General features: G+C 46.0%; 1 protein-coding gene across 2 annotated transcripts; it reads right to left on the bottom strand.

Annotated features, from left to right (window-relative positions):
- Positions 1–480: 480 nt before the first annotated feature.
- On the bottom strand, positions 481–18,366 carry PGLYRP3 (peptidoglycan recognition protein 3). Of its 2 annotated transcripts, none has more exons than XM_037067050.1 (9): positions 18,067–18,366; positions 13,302–13,397; positions 11,957–12,064; positions 10,844–11,045; positions 6,915–7,033; positions 5,772–5,921; positions 4,365–4,563; positions 1,892–2,010; positions 481–1,229 (listed from the first exon to the last, which is right to left on the bottom strand). In XM_037067050.1, exons 2-9 carry the CDS (start codon positions 13,354–13,356, stop codon positions 1,030–1,032), a joined length of 1,152 nt encoding a protein of 383 aa, XP_036922945.1. In that variant the 5' UTR covers positions 13,357–13,397; positions 18,067–18,366; the 3' UTR covers positions 481–1,029. The 2 variants fall into 2 exon arrangements, with proteins under 2 accessions (XP_036922945.1, XP_036922946.1); XM_037067051.1 differs by having other exon boundaries at positions 18,105–18,366.
- Positions 18,367–20,048: the final 1,682 nt, after the last annotated feature.

The raw sequence follows: 20,048 nt of genomic DNA, 5'->3' as shown, positions 1-20,048 counted from the left end.
AAGAACAGAGCTAACCAGCTCATTGCCACCCCTCTCTGCATGTTATTTTTATTTCCTTGATTATACCTAGAATGTAGACAATAATGTTCCAGGTGATAGATAATAAGTCTTTCTTTGATGTAAGACCCAAGGAAAACAATGAAAGCCTGTCTAGGCAAGGGTCGGGGCACTCCCCTCTTGAGGGAGTGGCCGAGGCACACATAGGCACTCTCCCCTTGAGAGAGTAGTCATGTCTGTTCCCTTTTTCCACACAGGTTTATTGTCACCTGTGCACTGATTCTCGTAGTAAGCCACAACAGGCAGACTCTGCTGGACGGGGTCTGCTACACTTAGAGACACAGCAACTATTACAAACAAGTGACCAGAGCTGGCTGTGAAACTGGGAAGGAATGCGAACAGAGAATGTTGGCAGGATCGGGGACTATCCAAGAAGGGTTCCCCAAAGAGGGAATGATGAGCAAATTTAAAAAGAAATGGAGACTTGGAGAACTCATTCATTTATTCATCCAATTCTTCCACAAATAACTGTAGCACCTACTGGATTCCAGACAATACAGAAGGCCCGTGGACACAGAGATAAGTAAAACCGGACCACCTCACAATCTAGTGGAAGCATACACGTCTAGAAACAAGTCCTGAATAAGGGTTGCATCCATGTGTGGACAAGTCAGAGTGTGAGCAGACAGAAGGAGTGGGGGAATTGACCCAGGTCCTGTGTGAGGCTCAGGGTTGCCACCCAGACACCAAGGAAGGTGTGCAGGCAGAGGGGTACATACAAAGAAGCAAGAAGTCAACCAAGGTCCAGCCATTGTGTCACTGGGCTGAGGAGGTGGGCAACCAGGAGAGAGGAGAATGAGAGAAGGGAAGGCTGGGCCCAGACTCAGGGCTGGCATGCCTCTACAGGGATTGAGGGCCACTGGAGGATGATAAGAGGAGACAGAGGTTGGCAGGGAGTGGACATGAGGTGCTGAGCCAGGATGGAGAGTGAGAACAGGGGAGGTCCAGCAGCCAGGGGTGGTGAGTGCAGTCTCAGAAGGAGCTGGTGCCTCCTCTCTGTTTGAAGTGGGGCCAGGTACTGATGATGTCATACAAAGCCTTCCCAGGAGACAGAACGTTGACAATATCACTGTGCCCCACCAACAGGTAGTTGGGAGTCAGGTACCCCTTGTCCACTGCACACTGGATCAGACTCTGGGCTGCCTCTAATGCTGCAGCATTTGGTGGCTTTTCTGAAAAACACATATACCCGTCAGTCATCAGAGTCTCAAGGTAACTTGCTCAGGGCAGGGCCAAGCACTTGCATTCCAATCTCCCTCTCCCACACCCCCATCACCATAGTCAACAAATTCACATATTCTGTGGCAGCCAGACACAATGAGAAAAAAAGGTCATTGTGTTCCCTGACTTGTCTTTGCAAAGCTTCTTCTGGAAAGTTCAAAACTGCTCTGGACGAGAACTGCAGCACAGCACACCGCTTCTCAGCAGACACCAGGAGGCAGACATGGCACCACTGGACTGTCCATGCTTTACCCTAATAGGTAGTGATGGTCCTCAACATTGTTGCCATGGTTACCAAGGAAGAAAATGCCTTTGCTGACTGAGCCACAAAAGCACCAGAGTTTGCAAAAGATTATGTTCCCTCTTGCTCTGTTTGCCTTTGGCATGGCTATAAAGATAGATGGAACTGGGTAAGCAGATGGGTAAATTGGGGGGAAATCTTTCTGCCTGGGAGGGACTTCTGGTGACCACATCCTATATTGAGTCCCTGAAAGCTAAAATGCACCACTGACACTGCCAGACATCACAAGTTTGCCTTGTCCTTCATGCTCCCCAGACATTCCACATGAAGCTTCACCACCCAGAACCCCTCTGCCCCGTGCTCACTCCTTACCTACAAAGTTGCCCATGAAGGCAATTCCTAGGGCAATATCATTGTATCCATAGGTGTGAGAGCCTTGGGTATGCCAGCCAACTCCTTCATACACACCACCATCCTGACCCACCAGGAAGCTAGGATTAGGCAAAGAAAAATGCAGAAAATCACTCTGGGAAGAAGAATTGGCTTCATTTACTCCTTAAATCATTCATTCATTCTTTCATTCATTTGTCACATATTGACTAAATGTCTCTTATGTGCCAATGTGCACAGAGACAAAAAAGATAAACAAAAAAACAATCACAGTCTCTGAACGCAAGAAGTGAGCTCAGACAGTGACAAGCAATGATAACAGCAACTTCAGTCCACGCAACTCGGCCTTTTTCCCCACAGTGACCCTGAATCAGACCCTTCCAAGGTGACTAGTGACTGCCTTGACATTAGTACATTTTCTCTTCTGAGTTACACTGGCCCTGCTGACCCCTCTTTTCTTAAACTGTTAAGTTTCCTGGGCTTCCAGGAGCCACACCTTTCTGATTTTCCTCTACTCTGCTGGGTTCTTGCAGGTCCCTCTCCCATCCCCATCCCCTACCCCTTCCCTAGAAAGTGGTGCTCCTCAGGATTCCAGTCTAGCCCCTTCTCTCATCTCACTCAGCATGTTTTTCCTACACAATCACCTAGTCCCATAGCTTGAATTACTATCTATATAAACCAACATGTCCAAACCACCCAGCTTCTCCTGTGATTTCCTCAGCCAGAAAACTGGGCATCACCTGAATGCCTCCCACTCCCTCCCCCAGCCCCATCCAATCATCAGTCATGGCTTGTCAATTGTCTCTCTTCTCTCCATGCCGGCTGTTGCTGCTATGATGCTCAAGATCACCACCACCTTTTGTCTGGATTTCTGCAATAACTCCCTGCCCAGAGTTTTGCCCACTTCCATCCTATTCCTAAAGTAGCACCTGGAATGACTGCTAAATTTGAATCCTATCATAGGGCATTACTTTCTAGTTGCTTTCAAATTGAATCTGTAAGAACCCACTTCAGGGCCCTTTGTGATGTGGCTCCTGCTGGCCTCTCCAGTCTCACCTGTCACCATTTCCCTCTAATATCTACTTTTACATATGAGTTAAAGTTCTTCAGTTCCTCAAAGATATGTGCTCTGTCTAGACCCCAGGCCTTTGCATATGCTGCTGTCCTCACCTGGATATTTCTCGCCCCTCTTTGCCTGACTAAACCCCACTCCTTATCCATGCCCCAACTAAGATGCCCCTTTACCTGGAGCCCTGCCTGACACACTCACTCCCCCAAAAGTTTGCTAATGATTTATCCTGTGCCTATCCTATTCCTCATCCATTAGAGTGCCTCACTCTTACTTGTCCTTATGAAGTTTGCTATCTTCTCTCTCACCTCCACAGGGAAGGGAACCATATTTATCTTGCTGAGCACTGGGCATGGAGCAGACACCCAATGAATACTGGTTAAAAATGTTAGACAACAGTGAGTGAGGGGGTGTTTTGTCTTGATTACAGTTGACATCAGGATTAGAAATGCGTCATGAGGCTGGAGGGTGAGGGGGGCACCATAACAGGTTTTGAAAGTCAAGGAACAGGATTGAGCCCCTGAAAGCTGAACAAGAAGGGAAAATTAATATCCCTTAGCTTCTGGCATTTTCCATTCAGGATTTTCACATTTATAGTCTGTACCCTGTTATCTGTGCTGAACAAGCATGGCAAGGCTGTGGAAAGTCCTGCAAAGGGCAGGGGCAGCTTCTTCTATTTGTAAAAGCTGCTTCTATGGTGGGAGTTAAGAGGGGAGGCAGCCAGCCCAGAACAAGTCACCTGCCAAAGTAAATCCACCTGAGACTTTGCAAAAGCTGTTGTGATGAATGATCGCAGATGAATGATGGCAATTTATCCTCCTCTAACCCTGCATCCATTCTATGAAATTCCAAGGCAACTTCTATTTAGCTTCTGGTATTCCATTAACTCAGTGTGTTTCTTTATGATAGACCTGGCATTAAAAGAACCAAAAAAGAACATTCAAATTTCATTCTTCATCCTCAAGTATTGTCGTTCCAGTTGTAGATAACATCAGAGGGAGCAAGTTTGGCTTGGGCCACACTGAGGAAAAGGGTGAGCAGAGCCTGTGTCTCTGAGCGGTTGGAAGGGATTAAATAAAATAGGCACAATCTTCAGTGGTCTTCCATAAGACCTCTTATATAAGGGTCTCACAGTCTTGCTTTACCGCTATTGCTTCAAATGTCTCCTTTTCAGATTCTTCCCTTAAAGAGAAAGTGCCCAGGAGAGAATCTAACCCTTAGCTATGTCTGAATGATAGTCCAGAATCTTACACAAATAAAATGTCATGTCTTATGTAAAGCCCTTGGCACAAAGGAGAGGCTCAGTAAATATCGATTCCCTCCCACAGCCCTCCTTCCTATAGCCTTGAAGAGAAGGAGGGTAAAATTTCCACCAATCTCACTTACTGATATCCAATGTCACAGAAGTTCAGTTTGTCCATGTGGTAGGACTGTGTGTCTCGGACGCGAGCCTGGCAGTCCGTGGATATGTTGCAGGTTGCCCCAGCAGTGTGGATGATGATGACATATTTGGCTGGGATGTTCATTTTAGGGCAGTATGTCTCTCTGGCTTCCCAAGCTGACCGTGTGATGATGCTGGGGCACGCTGTGGCAAGGTGAAAAACCAAGACCATGGGGATGCGTCTGTGCCCACCAATGGATAATCACACCACTGCAGGCTGACCTGCTCCTCAGTCACCCCAACCTCTGGCACCATGGGCACATCCTAACATGAACTCAGCTGTGGGGCTCTAGGAAAGGCCAGATAGGGAATGTCTGGGTCAGGTGGCTACAGCCAGTGGACAGGGGCAAAAATCTACAGGTTCTGATTACAACTATGGAAACCAGTGTGTGAGCAGAAGTGAAAGAACTATTGATCATACAGAGTTGGCCATTCCCTTCGAAAGACCAAGTGTACCTACCTGCCTGAATATGCATCTCAAATATATGCAGGTGTGTGTACTTATGTAAGAGGACCAAAATGCAGAAATCAGCTGACTCTCTAACTGATCACATGTACACATGGAAGTAATTTGAAATCTATAAAGAAATCTATAAATGTGAAAAGATTATCATTATTGAAGATAGCACCTGTCTGAAGGCAAGAAAAACTTTAGAGGTTTACAATATTTAAAAGGTTAATACAAAATATCCTTGAGTCCAAGAAAAATTCCACTCTAGCAGAAAGCATTAAGCTACTGAAAGTGTTCATTAATTGTACTGGTTTTAGGTTGCTGCTTGCTCGCCCCAAAACAGGGCATGATTTTCATCATCCAGTTTCTTGAAATATTCACTCTGATGTCAGTGTAGTCTGTGAAGGCAAGTTTTTTTCACTGCTCTGGTTATGTTGCAGGTCGGCTGAGTTTTGCATTTAGAAAGGTTGTGTGTGTGTGCTCACATAGTATACACAAGTTTGTGCGTGTGTGTGTTTACTTCCCCATTACCATGCTTTATTTTTCTCTAAGATGTCCTGCCATCTGACATCACATGTATTTTACTTGTTGATTTCTTTATTTTCTGTCTTTCTTCACAGAAATATGAAGGGTTTTTTTCTGTTTTGTTCATGGTTGTAACCTTAGTATGTAGCCTTAGTACCTAGAACACCAGCTGATGAAGTGGAAAATGTGTGTACATACATATTTATGTCAAAAGTGGCTCCATGGCTGTGTCATTCCAGTGGGAAGGAGAGGTCAGGAAAGTACTCTCTCAGAATTTTCTGGATCTCAGTGTGAGGTGTCCTCGGCCCAAGAAACTGTCCCTAATAGTTGAGTGTCACTAGGAGGAAGGTAAGTTGGGACTGAGAACCTTCCTTACCTTTCCTGGGCACTGGCTGCTTATGGGCTGGGCACACCTCTTCTTCCAAGAGAAGTGGCTGAATATACCTGGGTGACAGATGACCTTTCCGGATGGCATAGAAGATCAGGTCCTCTGCCGCTGATAAGGCAGCTGGGCTGGGGCTGCTGCCTGGGAGAGGATGACATGAAATACCAAACTATCAGCAAGAAACTTCAACCCAGTCTAGACCTAGAGGGAGGCTAGGTGACCATCTGAGCCCGAATAGTTGATGAGTGGGAAGAGAGGAAGCTGGTCCAGTAGCCAGGACAGGGGGCCTAAGAGCCAAGGAACTACTTGGACAGAGCTCTTGGAGACCAAGTGAGTGACCTCTCTCAAGTGCTAAGACCTTTATCCACTCCATCTCTAGGTGGAAGAGATGGGAGTCAATAAAAGCTACATGCAAAGGGAGGCCCACAAGACCAAAACAGGCACTCCCTAGTGTGGAGAAAGGGGTGACATGACTTACTTAGTAGCTCCCACAATCCAGCATGCGGCAAGTGCCCTTTTCATCCATTAACTCACATAGTTCTCAAAGAAAACCTCTAAGTGTTGCTCCCAGCCCCAGTTAGCAGATGAAGATCTGGCAGGTACCAGTCATTTAGCTATCAGCTCTTGACTCCAATCTGCCCTGGGCTCGCCTGTTTTGCAGGGAGCTAAAAACCTATAAAGGACATTCCTCAGACTTCCTTGACTGCTGGTTTTGGTTGGGTCCTCCCCATGGGAGACGCTGGAGGAAGAGAGAGGCCATGCTTGTCTGCCTTTGCCAGGTGCAGGCTCAGTGTCACACAACTTCAGACTCCAGAAGTGATGGCAAAACTGTGAGCTCAAGCAGTGTCTGTCTCACCGGATCACAGACCAGAGAAGAGGAAGAGGACAAAAAAGATACCATGTCATAGAATCCAAGCAAGGAAAGAACTTCAAGACAGTATGAGATAGGCTGAGAGGAGAAGAGTGTGCGCAGCATTTGAGATCTTCCTTCCCGGGCCTACATGGTCAGTTTGACTTAAACAAATTCTATAAAAAATTCAAAAGAAGAAAAAGAACAGGGGTGTGGAGATGAGGGAGTGAAGGAAGAAAGTATAGACAACTCTCTGGCAGAGGGACAGAGGGGATGACCATTACCTTGCTTGGCGCCAAAGAAGGCGAGGCCCAGTGAGATGCTGTTGTAGCCCTGGGTGTGCAGACCTTGGACGTTCCAGCCAACACCTTCATATACCCTGCCATCGTCCCCAACCAGGAAGCTACCAGGCAAGGAAACATGGATTGAATGGCAAATCCCTATGACAGAAAACCTCTCACCCATCCTCAGAAGGGAGAGGGCTCTAGAGGTTCATAAAAAGCACTAAACTTCAGTGACCTAACAGTAGGAGACGGGGGGATCACCCAGTGTAGACTTCCCAGACTTCTTTAAATGTTGTGACTTCATTTACAGGTGCTTCCCAGAACCTCCCTTTAAAAATACTCATATGGTTTGAAGTGGAATTTGAACCTGAGGACATCAGTTTAACATATTTCAAGGGCATGAGAATGCATTCATCAAGTTTTTAATTATAGAATCAAGCACTTGAACATTTAAAACAGCTGTGATTCAGGAATTCCTTTTTTATTATATGACTTTTTCTTCAGTTTCTCTTCAGGAGTACCTGTAAACTCTTATCACAGAAACTTCTTTGGAATCTTCCCTTTTTCAGTTTACTTTTTAAATATATTTTATTGATTATGCTATTACAGTTGTCCCATTTTCCCCCCTTCATTCCCCTCCACCCTGCACACACCCTCCCACCCATGTTCATGGGTCATATATATAAGTTCTTTGGCTTCTCCATTTCCTATACTGTTCTTACCCCCCCCCCCGTCTATTTTATACCTACTATTTATGCTACTTTTTCTCTGTACCTTTTCCCCCTCTCTCCCTCTCTCACTCCCGTTGCTAACCCTCTATGTGATCTCCATTTCTGTGATTCTGTTCCTGTTCTAGCTGTTTGCTTAGTTTGCTTTTGTTTTTGTTTTAGGTGTGGTTGTTAATAACTGAGAATTTGCTGTCATTTTACTGGTCATATTTTTATCTTCTTTTTCGTAGGTAAATCCCTTTAACATTTTATGTAATAAGGGTTTGGTGATGATGAACTCCTCTAACTTCATCTCATCTGAGAAGCACTTTTTCTGCTCTTCCATTCTAAATGAAAGCTTTGCTGGATAGAAATCTTGGATGCAGGTCCTCACCTTTCATGACTTGGAATACTTCTTTCCAGCCCCTTCTTGCCTATAAGAGACATATATTGAGAAATCAGCTGATGGTCTTATGGGAACTCCTTTGTAGGTAACTGCTCCTTATCTCTTGCTGCTTCTAGGATTCTTAATTTTAATTTTAATCTTAGGTAATGTAATTATGTGTCTTGGTGTGTTCCTCCTTGTGTCCAACTTCTTTGGGACTCTCTGAGCTTTCTGGACTTCCTGGAAGTCTATTTCCTTTGCCAGATTGGGGAAGTTCTCCTTTGTTATTTGTTCAAATAACTTTTCCACTTGTTGCTCTTCCTTTTCCCCTTCTGCTGCCCCTATAATTCAGATGTTGGGACATTTAAAGATGTTCTGAAGGTTCCTAAGCCTCTCCTCATTTTTTAGAATTCTTGTTTCTTCATTCTTTTCTGGTTGGATGTTTCTTTCTTCCTTCTGGTCCACATCATTGATTTGAGTCCCAGTTTCCTTCCCATCACTATTTGTTTCCTGTACATTTTTCTTTATTTCACTTAGCATAGTCTTCACTTTTTCATCTAATTTTCAACCAAATTCAACCAATTTTGTGAGCATCCTGATTACCAGTGTTTTGAACTGTGCATCTGATAGGCTGGCTACCTCTTTGTCACTTAGTTGTATTTTTTCTGGAGCTTTGATCTGTTCTTTCATTTGGGCTAATTTTTTTTTGTCTTGACACACCTGTTATGTAGTAAGGGATGGAGGCTTAGGTATTCACAGGGCCAGGTAACCCATGTCACTGGGTTGTGACACTGTATGTGGGGAAGGGGTCTGAGAGGGAACAATGGTGCTTGCTCTGCTCTCTGCTAGATTTCAGTCACTCCCCCCACTACCCACAAGCAAATTGGGCCTTTCTGATGCTGATTCCAGGTGAGTATATGAGTATATGAGTATATGAGCTTGTATATGTTCTAGGACCCTGTGGGTCTCTCCAATGAACTTTCCTGTGAGGATGGGAGTTCCTCCTGCTGCCATCTCAATCCCCACAGGTGTTTTCAGTCAGAAGTTTGAGGCTTTATTTCCCCGCACTGGAGCCCTGGGTCACTTGGTCTGTTTCCCTCTTCAATTGTTTCTCCCAGTTTATCTGCATGGGAATGTGGGACCACCCACTCCACAATCCACTGCCTTGCTGGATCTGCCAGCTGCTACCTTGCCGCAAGTCCTCTCCACTCTGGCTATTTATTTCCACCCCTCCTACTAATCTGGATGAATGTTTCTTTAACTCCTTGGTTATTGGACTTCCATACAGTTTGATTTCCTGTCATTTATGGTTGTTGTTTTTTGTTTTTAAATTGTTGTCCTTCTTTTGGTTGTTTGAAGAGGCACAGTGTATCTACCTATGCCTCCATCTTGGCCAGAAGTCTCCTTTTTCAGTTTATTTTTAAAAACAAATGTATTATTTTTTTGTTCTACCTGTACCCTTCTCTTTGCTTCTTTAAATCTTTCTCATCCTCCACTTTCTAACCACAGACTTCAGAATTCATGTTGTTACAACTCTTGCCATATTCAGCTTCCACAGAAAGCTGAACACAGAAAGAATATTCCCCAGAAGTCCTCCAAAGACCCTGAGTGGAGGTGGGACAACTTCGTGCCCTGCACTAACATCAGCCTGAGGTTCAGGGAGCCTCGGCATGTCCAGCACACCACTGGCTTTGCTGACAGCACATTCAACATGTTCCAGTGTCCAGTGTCACAGCCCACTGTGAACAGTCCCTCATGGCTGCTGTCAGCTACACTGTACCCACAGGAGGCTGTTAAATTGTCACCACAAAGCCTGACTTAGAGACTCAATGGCTGAAATCCCCTGGAAATGCTCTGGCAGAAGAGGGGACACAGTAGTGACAGCAGTGGCAGTGGCGGTCCTCGTGGCAGGGGCAGCAGCTGAGCTGTAGTGAACACAGCTTCCCCAGGAAGAGGATGAAGACCCTGCTACCACCCAGGGAGTCTGGGGCTACAACAGGACCCCCAACTGCTCTTACTTACTTACTTACATCTAAAAATAAATTAAGAACATGGGTTACACTTTCCAAATGGGTAATTCATAAAGCATTTATATTTGTCTTTAGAATCAGGGAGGAAAGCTCTATTCCCACACTCTCTCCCTCCTTATGAAGATAGATAGATAGATAGGTAGATAGATAGATAGATAGATAGATAGATAGATAGATAGATAGATCTTCATATATACAGAAAATCAAGGAAATCTTGGCCTCCTTTGATAATCTTCAGCATGGATACCCAGTCTCCACGCCTCACACTTGTCTTAACACGGGGCTGCCCTCACTCCATCCCCAAAGCCACACCTCCTATGGAACCCCAGTGCTGCTGTGAGGTGGCCTCTCAGGGTACCTGGTGGGGACTGCTTCTCAGCATGCCTGTCTGTGTGTGAAAATGGAGCAGACAGTCTGGGAAGAGTTCTGGGTCCACACTCCCCAGTGGTGTGACTTTCTCTAACCTCCCCAGACCACGGTGTTCTCACCTGAGAAGCAGGGCTGGTAATGTTTCTCTTGCCTGTTCCTCAGAGCTGCTGGGAGGGCCCACATGCGTAATATTTGTGAAGACCTTGTAAACTGTGATGTTCTGCGAGCTGCAAGAGGACAGCTATGGGGACTATACAAGGCCCCTTGCTTCCTTCCCAGATCTCCCAGAGTCCTAGACCATATCTGAATAAGTGGCTCAGGGCCTCCGTCCTGATGATCCTGGGAGGATTTTGGATTTTGTATGTTTACTTTAACACTTTGTACTTATTTTAAAAGCAGCATGAATGGGAAAACAAAGGACAGATGGGAGGCTCTTACTTGTAGGCCACATCGCACCAGCCTTTGGTGTAGATGGAATGGGACTGAAGGTCCCGCAGCTTCTGGCTACAAACATTCTGCTCCCGGCACTCCATCCCCATGAGCTGCTCCGAGATGACATAGGCCACAGGTGGGGTCAGCAGGGCCCTGCAGGTCAGTGATTGCGCCCCCCACTCCTTGCGGGAGACAATGGTAGGGGTACCTGCAGGGGGTGGGAAGGATGGCACATGGCAACTCCTATTTACTTCTCCTGACAGGCTGCCAGCACCACCCTTGTCCTCTCCTGACCTGATGAGGGGACAGGCCCTGGGGGAGGCATTTGCCACCCACAGCCTACCCTTCACATTCTCTATAGTCTGTTTAGGCTAAAATATTTTCCCCATTGGACGCCGTGTTCAGCCTGGAAGTCAAATTGCCTTCTTCTCCAAACACTGGCTTCTTGTACTTCCCTAGAGGATATCCCATCCTCAACTCCTCTTAGGCCAGCTTCTCCCTCGAGGCCCTCAGAAAACAGCCCAGGGACACTCACGCCCAACCCTGGGGCTGAGCTACCTTCTCTTGAAGCACCTCACCTGGATACCTTAGGAAGCACTGTCCTCATTAGCAAATGCCCCATTGTGGCATTTGCCACAACTAGAGAATTGTGTCTTTTGTCTGGCCCTCCCCTCACAAAGGTGACTCTCAGGAAGTTCTGCCACTCTCCTCAAACTAGAGACTCCCAGATCCAGAGCCCACAGAAAGTTCCATGAGCATTGGGTACATATCTCTCTCTTTCCGATGAAAAGTCACTGTGGGCAGGGCTGTGAGAGCCCCTAAGGGCCCCAGTTCCCCTGAGGATCCCTGTCTGTGTCCATCTTGGGGCCTCTGGAAGCTCACTCAAGGACAGGATGTCTCCACCCTCCTACTGAGACCTGGAAATAGGGGCTTTGTCTTTCTTCCCCAGGGCCTCTGTCCTTTCTGCACCTCACCTTTGCCGGAGGGCTCCAGACAACCCTTGGCACTCTCTGGCAAATGCCCCTCTTGGGATCCCACCGACCCCCACCCCACTGCAGTGAAGTCCTGAGAAGCATTCTGGCCACCTAAGCAGCTCCAGCCAACCCCAAACCACCTCACCATTGCGACCCTTTTGAATGAACTGTGAGATGCCAACAAACAGGTCCACAAGTTGCTCCGACACTTCTTTGGCTTGGGTTTCATTCCAGGAGAACCAAGGGGAATCCCCTACAAAGGAACATTGCACTTGGTGCTGGTCCTTACAGAACGACTGGACTGTCACAGAGGCATGGGCTCCCCATCCCTTCCCCACAGCCCACAGCCTCTCTGCCTCCCCAAGTTCCCTGGCTTCCTCTAGGAAACAAGGCAGAGATGTTTCTTTCTGGCCTCACCCTCCCTCTGCCTCTCATAACTGCCCCAATGACACCCTCATGTTCCCATCTTTCCACAACGCTCCCTCCGTTCCAGGTGCTCTGCAGTCTCTCTGTCCCTTATCTGAACAGCCCAGACTTTCCCATTTCACCTGCTTACCTATTAATAAGTCAGAATGTCCCATGCCAAAATGTCATCATCATTTGAGCTAACTCACAGACATATATTAAACACCTACTTATCCAGATAACGTTCTTAAAATGTAGACGTTTTAACTGTTGTGACTACTCTTACAGACTAGATGTTTTAGATAGGATTAATTGAGGATTAGTCATTACAAACATGTCTCATCCCCCTCTGCCTGTCCAGCACCTGAGGTCATGGGAGCAATAACCCCTACAAGCAGCAATGTCACCAGCATCGCCACCCACAGGCCATGCTCTGTAGCTCAGATTTGTAGCTTAAAACAACTTTACAAGATGAGCAAAGCAAATCAACTACTCCCTCTACACAGATGAGAAACTAAGGATCAGAGAGGTTAAGTTACTCACCTAAGACGACACAGGCCTTAAGCTGTGGACTTGGAACCTGACCCAAGCTCTCTGGCCCCAGAGCAGTGTTCATAACTACTACCCTCTCCAGCCTCCCCAAAGTTGTCAGATGACCTTGGGCAACTGACCTTGTCACTGCCACAGTGTGGCGTGTTTCTCTGGCTATAAGACAAAGTCAGGAAGGGTCTCTACCAAGGCTGAGATTCTGCACTTTTGTAAAGTCATCAGGAATATATGCATGACCATGACACTGAGGACAAGGTGTGCTGGGCAAACTGGAGAGACTGAGGACTAGAGCCATCTCAGCAGGGAGGAGGGACCAAAGCTGGGCTCAGAAGGGAAACATCACCTCACCTCAGAAGGGGCCACCTCACAGTGACACTGGGGTTCCATAGGAGGCGTGGCATTGGGGATGGAGGGAGGACAGCCCTGAGTTAAGACTTGGTGGGGAGGAGTGATGAGTCTGGAGAGGACAATCTGAAAGTGAAACCAGGTTGGGGCTGATGCCAAAAGTACTTCTGACCTAATGAAAGAAAACTTACCCCAGGCTCCGAGACCCAGAGCTAAAAAGAAAAGAAGCCACAGCAGCATCTTCATGTGGTCCCAGGACACAAATTAGAAGAATGTGGACCACAGCCCTGAAAGAGATACAGACAGTTAATCCAACATGCTCACTTTTCTTTTTTTTTTTTTGAAATTCTTTTTTTTAATTTAACTCTTGTTCAAGTACGGTTTTCTTTCTTGTATTCCCAGCCTTGCCCCCCCAGTGCTCCCCACCTCCCTCCCATCTCTGCCCCCCCACCTTAGTTATTGTCCCTGTGTCCTTTATACTTGTTCATGTGAGTCCTTCCCCTTTTCCCTTGTGATTCTCTCCCCTCTCCCCTCTGGACCCTGTCACCACATTCTGTATTTCAGTTTTCCAACAGGGTACAACCCTGCATGGTGTCCTGTCTGCCTCCCACCCAAACTGTGGGCCTCCTCAAGGCCAGCACCTGACCAGGCTTCTCATCATTCCCAACACAGGGCCTGACTTTCAGCATGTGCTTGGTAAAAGTGAGGGTATCAACACCTCTGTCTAGCCACCACCCTTGCCCACCTCCTATGACCCTGGGAGCTCCTAGTCCCTCAGAAGAGCCCAGTGCCTCATCTGAAGCCTTCCAGTACAGATAAGAACAATTTCTAAAATCCCTTAGTAGCTGTTATGAACAAACACTGTGTAGATAATTTCACATATGCACTATAAGTTTATATATAATCCTTTAAAAATTCCTATATTATGAACCCCACTTTTTAAAGTGTTTTCAATTATACTTTATTGACTATGCTATTACAGTTGTCCTGATTTTTCCCCCTTTGCTCCCCTCCACCAAGCACCTATACCCCTCCCTCAGGCAATGCCCCTACCATTGTTCATGTCTACGGATTATGTATATAATTTATTTGGCTACCCCATTTCCTGTACTGTACTTCACATCCCCATGGCTATTCTGTAACCACCTTTTGGCTACCCCATTTCCTGTACTGTACTTCACATCCCCATGGCTATTCTGTAACCACCTATTTGTACTTCTTAATCTCCTCACCTCTTCACCCATTTCCCCAATACCCACCTCCCATCTGGCAACCATCAATACACTTTCTGTATCCATGATTCTGTCTCTGTTCTTCCTATTTTCTTAGTTTGTTTTGCAGATTCAACTGATGGTAGATATGTATTTATTGTTATTTTATTGTCCATAGTTTTGATCTTCCTTTTCTTAAATAAGTCCCTTTAACATTTCATATAATAATGGTTTGGTGATGACGAACTCCTTTAGTTTTTTTCTTGTCTGGGAAGCTCTTTATCTGCCCTTCGATTCTAAATAATAGCTTTTCTGGATAGAGCACTCTCAACTGTAGTTCTCTGCTTTTCATGACTTTGAATATTTCTTGCCAATCCCTTCTAGCCTGCAATGTTTCTTTTGAGAAATCAGCCGACAGTCTTATGGGAATTCCCTGTAGGTAACTAACTGGGGTTTGTTTTTGTTTTTGTTTTTGTTTTTTTGCTTGCTGCTTTTAAGGTTTTTTTCTTTATCTTTAACCTTTGGCATTTTGACTATGATGTGGCTTGAAGTGGGCCTCTTTGCATCCATCTTGTTTGGGACTCTCTGTGCTTCCTGGACTTGCATGTTTATTTCCTTCACCAAATAAGGAAAATGTTTTCATTATTTTTTCAAATAGATTTCCAGTTTCTTGCTCTTTCTCTTCTCCTTCTGGCACCCCTATGATGAGAATGTTGGAACACTTAAAGTTGTCCCAGAGGCTGCTTACACCATCCTTGTTTTGGAGAGTTTTTTTTCTTCTTGTTGTTCTGATTGGTTGTTTTTTGCTTTCTTACGTTCCAAATCATTAATTTGATTCTCAGCTTCATCCACTCTACTGTTCTTTATTTCAATTAGTGTATTCTTTGTTTCTGACTCTATCTCTTTTATTCTGTTGAGGTTCTTACTAAGTTCCTTGAATATTCTTATAACCAGTGTTTTGAACTTTGCATCTGATACATTGCTTATCTCCATTTTGTTGTTCTTTTTCTGGAGTTTTGATTTGTTCTCTCACTTAGGTCATGTTTCTTTGCCTCCTCATTTTGGCAGCCTCCCTGTGTTTGTTTCTATGTATTAGGTATAGCTGCTATGAATCCCTGTCTTGGTAACATGGTCTAATGTAGTAGGTATCCTATAGGGTCCAGTGGCACAGCCTCTCCTATCACTCAAGCTGGGTACTTCAGGTGCACCCTCTGTGTCGGCTGAGTACACTTTCCTCTTGTAGTGCAAGGATGGACCATGACCACTAACCACCAACCTCTGCCCTTCATGGCAAATCAGCTGTGCAGGAGCAGGGTGGTGGTGCTCTGACATGGTCTGTAGCTGTCCACTGGGTGCACAGGCTCTGGGGAACCCCAGGTGGTGCAGGCCAAGGTCAGACTCCACCTGTGTCCTGCCCAGGGCCACCTTACCTGAGTCATAGAGCAATCTGAGATTGCTGCTACTTGTGCTGGACTTGGAGATAACCAGGTGAAACCAAACTCTGAAGCTAGGTTGACTGTTGCTAGTGCCAGGCCTGGGGCCACTTAGCAAAAAGTAAAGTAGCTTGGGGCTTACTGAGACTGGCTGTTGCTTATTTGATAGGATTTAGGAAGTTGTGAAACATGAGCCAAAACCAGCCATTCATATAGAAAAGTCACAGTTAATAGTTCGGGTAGTCCCGTAAATTGGGTGGGGTGGAGTCTTAGGGATCTCATGTTGGGCAAAGAGTGTTAGCCAGGCTAATGGAGTCTCAGATATGACACCCACCTGCTGGCTCCGTCGGAGAAGGGCCCAGAAAAGGGGGCAGTGGCCTCTGCCTACCATTCTTTCTGGAAGAAAGCAATTCCCCCAGCTCCCACATCAATGCCAGACCTTTTATTTCACTTCCTCCCTGTATGCCACTTGTGCCTTTCAAGCTGCTACCCCAGTGCTTGAGTTCAGACAGAGTGAGTCTAAGTCTATGTGCGACTTCTTTAAGGAGAACTACTTGGGACTCCAGAAGTTTCTTCCACCAATTTAATCCCTGCAAGTCCCCAATTTGGGGGACTTGTCTTCCTGGCACTAGAATGCTGGTCTGGGGAGTCTAGTGTGCAGCTGGAACTCCTTGTTCTTGAGATATCCCTCCTGAATTTTTATCTACCATTCATGGATGTGGGACCAGCCCTTTCCATGTCTCCACCGCTCCTTCCAGTCTGGATGGATGTGGTTTCTTTAATTTCATGGTTGTCAGACTTTATTCAACTAGATTTCTGACTGTTCTGAGTGATGGTTGTTCTATATTTTAGTTGTAATCTCTATTAACCCTACTTTTAAAAGTGAACACACTGAGGCTCAGAAGAACTAAACTATAAGTAGGGGTAGGACTGGCTTCATCCCAAGCTTTATTTGAGAGTCAGAGTTGTGTTAGATCATCCAGTTTGATCCTCTACCCCACAAAAATCCTACCAGATGCTAATAACAGCAACAGTTACCACATCCTATATTATAGGTATTTGCGAAGGACTCCACAGACATTCCATTAAATTTCCTCACAGTGCTCTATGAGACCCACTCTCACCATCAGGAAACTGGGCCTAAGTTACCCAACCAGTAGGAGCACAGTAGGACAACACCCAGGTCTGTTTGGCTCCATAGTCTCTGCCTGAAACTTCTCTGCAACCTGCTTGACTTTCTGGTGGTGGAGTTTCAATGTGGGCCCAAGAGGTTAAACTCCAGGACCTCTACAGTCCTTTCCAGCTGCAGGAATCCTTTCTGCTGTCTGGGAGAAATGAATTCTCACTTGTGCTGAATCAAAATGAAATATCAGCTCCATGAGATGTCAATCAAAACATCAACTCTTCTCCCAATTATTCTGCTGAGAAACTACAGGGGGGCATTGAAGTAAAATGGGAGATAATCACCCTCCAGAGTTTTGGGGTTTTTTAATAATCAGTGATCCTCATATGGAAAATGTTTAGAACCACTACCTAAGACTTGAGCATGTGGGAGCTTCCTTAAATTAAAACAAGCAATGTCTTGGCAAAAAACACTGAGTATGCCTTTCATCTGAGAAGACTGCGCACTGAAGAAAAAAAATAGCCCATCGCAGATGAGCACAGGCACCTAATAAACATGCGGGACAGTGTTCAGACTCCCTCATGGGCCAAAAAGAGACAAGGATTAACTTGCCCAAGAGGGAAACCCTGTAGGCTAGCCTCCTGCAAAGCTAACTGGAAACCAACAATCAATTCTGGTCAGCAGGTGATCTGCACCCAGGTCACTTGACCATGGTGCTTCCTCAACCACTAATGTTACCTTGCAAATGTTGCCCTGAGGTGTCATATCTTTGGGCTGAAACTGCAAGGCTTGAGCCCGGCTTCTGATCATACCACGGTGTCTCCCACCCCCAGTCCCACTCCCACCTGCAGTCACAAATGCTGAGCTGACAGGATAGGCTGGAGCTAAAGTTCAGCCACCTTGGCTCACATTCCTACGCATTCTGTATACTTAAATAAAGATGAAATACAAAAGAAGGACACAAGTGAGACATAATACATAAGATTCAGGGTTAGAGAGAAAGGGAAGAAATTGGGTAGAAGTAAACCCAAGACCCACAGCCAATAGAGAAAATTTTCTTATTAGGAAGAAGAATTCAAGACAGGAGATCAGAGCAACTTTCTCCACTGTGTTAACCTGACAGAGTCCAGTCCCTTCTTTGAGAGAAGGCTTCCCAAGAAAAACCACTCACACTCACACTCAGAAATACCTGGGGATCCCGTGCAGGTCAGGGTGCAGGCAGCTCACCCGTCATTGGCTGGCAGCTCCTCCCTTTCAGACTTGGCTTCAGCCCTGCCCTCCTTGGCCAGCAGCTGCCTCCTCTGGCCTTCACTCTCCCAACACTAGAGGGCACTCTTTCCCAGGAATGAAGCCTTGGGCTCTGGCTTCTCACAGAGGAAGAAAGCTGGATCCTTAAAAATAAAAGGTGGAGAAGGGCAGAGTTCCGAGGCTCCGAGCCTGCTCCCTCCACAGCACCAAGGGGAACTTGGTGAAACCAGACTCAGGTTGAGAGCAGGGACCCGCCCTGTGAATAAGCCCAGGTGCCTCCTCCCTGGGAAAGGACAAGATTGCCCAAGAGCCATGAGCTCCTTCCTCATCCCGGACTTCAGGAAGCCTGGCAACATGGGGGTACCTGTGGGACCTGGGTTTTCACAACCCTGCTATATCTAAATTACTATTGAGCTGTTTTGAACTGAATAAAATTTCCTTCTTCACTCTACCTCAAATTGGGTATTCCTGTTAACATTGAATTGGCACCAAGCGTTGGCCGACAGTCCTCATACCTGAAATTTTTATTTGAGTCTTGATGGTTTCTGTTGTGATTAGTAGAAAAACCTTTAAAAGGAGAATGAGCTTGTCTTTGAAACAGCAAGTTAGAAAGAACTAAGGAGAGGGTCTCACTCTGAACTTAACGACTTGTAAAAGAAGAAAATCCAAGTGATAAGGGAGGGGTGGCAGCCCAAAAAGGGAAAGAATAGGTATGACCAAGGGTCCCTGGCTAAAGCCAACCGAGGGTCCCTTGCCAACCACAGGGGCAAGGCCGCTGCTGGCTCATATGGGATTTTAAGAGAATTAGAAAAGGTATTCCTTCCACACTTAAAAATTGTAGTCACTGATTTCTCAGAAAAAAAAAACAATTATAGTAAGTAGTCACTTTCTCTAAGTCACATAAATCAAATGATTAAACATAAAGTAGCACTTTAAATTTTTAACTACAATAATTAAGAATTCAAAGTCACAGAAGTATGATTTGTTATGCAGTTGCTTTGCTTTCATGGAAACAAAACTCATTGTGGTAATTTTGACATTTGATCCAATATCTCCTTTTCTTAAAAACTGATAACTAGGACTTCCAGCCAAGATGGAGGCATAGGTGGACACACTGTGCCTCCTCACACAACCAAAATTAAGGACAACAAAAATTTAGGAAAAAAAAAACAGAACTCACAGAAAATTGAACTGTATGGAAGTCTGACAACCATTCATCCAGACCGGTAAGAGGGGCAGAGTCAGCAGCCACTGGAGAGGGGTCACAGAAGGAAAAAGCAGAGGCTGATGGACCCAGGCGCTCAGGCAGTTGGCAGACCCCAGGCACACAGGCAGTAGCTGGCAGACCCCAGGTGTGAGGAGGCAATGAGCAGAACCAGTGAGGTGCATAAGGTGGCTGGCTGACCACAGTCACACATTCGCCCATGCAGATAAACCAGGCAAAAATGGGCAGCAAATCAGACTGCACAACCCAGGGCCCCAGCACTGGGAAATAAAGCCTAAAAGCACCAGTTGAAAACACTTGTGGAGGTTGAGGTGCTGGAACAGACTCCCAGCCTCACAGGAGAGTTTGTTGGAATGGAGAGACCCACAGGGTCCTAGAACATACACAAGCCCACACACCCGGGAACCAGCACCAGAAGGGCCCAATTTGCTTGTGGGAAGCAGCAGAAGGGACTGAAATCAGAGAGACAGTGAAGCAAACACCCTGGTTCCCTCTCTGAGCCCACCCCCACATACAGCATTACAACCCAGCAACCCAGTTGTCCCGCCCTGGTGAACACCTAAGTTCCCACCACTCGCTATGTATCAGGCTCATCGAGACCAAAAAAAAAAATGGCCCAAACAAAAATGGCCCATAGTGATGGGAAGGAAACTGGGACTCAAATCAACAGTGTGGACCAGAAGGAAGAAAGAAACATC

Source organism: Sturnira hondurensis, unplaced genomic scaffold (genome assembly GCF_014824575.4).
Source record: "Sturnira hondurensis isolate 20B ecotype Veracruz unplaced genomic scaffold, ASM1482457v3 Scaffold0017046, whole genome shotgun sequence".
Taxonomy (NCBI): domain Eukaryota; kingdom Metazoa; phylum Chordata; class Mammalia; order Chiroptera; family Phyllostomidae; genus Sturnira; species Sturnira hondurensis.
Note: the sequence above shows the minus strand (reverse complement) of the source record. Positions and strands in the feature narration are given on the sequence as shown.

What these genes read in the sequence shown, in the direction of transcription:
- PGLYRP3 (XM_037067050.1), bottom strand. Translation starts at nt 13,356, where the DNA reads ATGAAGATGCTGCTGTGGCTTCTTTTCTTTTTAGCTCTGGGTCTCGGA. An exon ending in TGGTGCGATGTGGCCTACAA is followed by an intron (nt 7,034 to 10,843) that starts GTAAGAGCCTCC and finishes CTTGCCTGGTAG; the next exon opens with CTTCCTGGTTGGGGACGATG. An exon ending in TTCTGTGACATTGGATATCA is followed by an intron (nt 2,011 to 4,364) that starts GTAAGTGAGATT and finishes GCCTAATCCTAG; the next exon opens with CTTCCTGGTGGGTCAGGATG.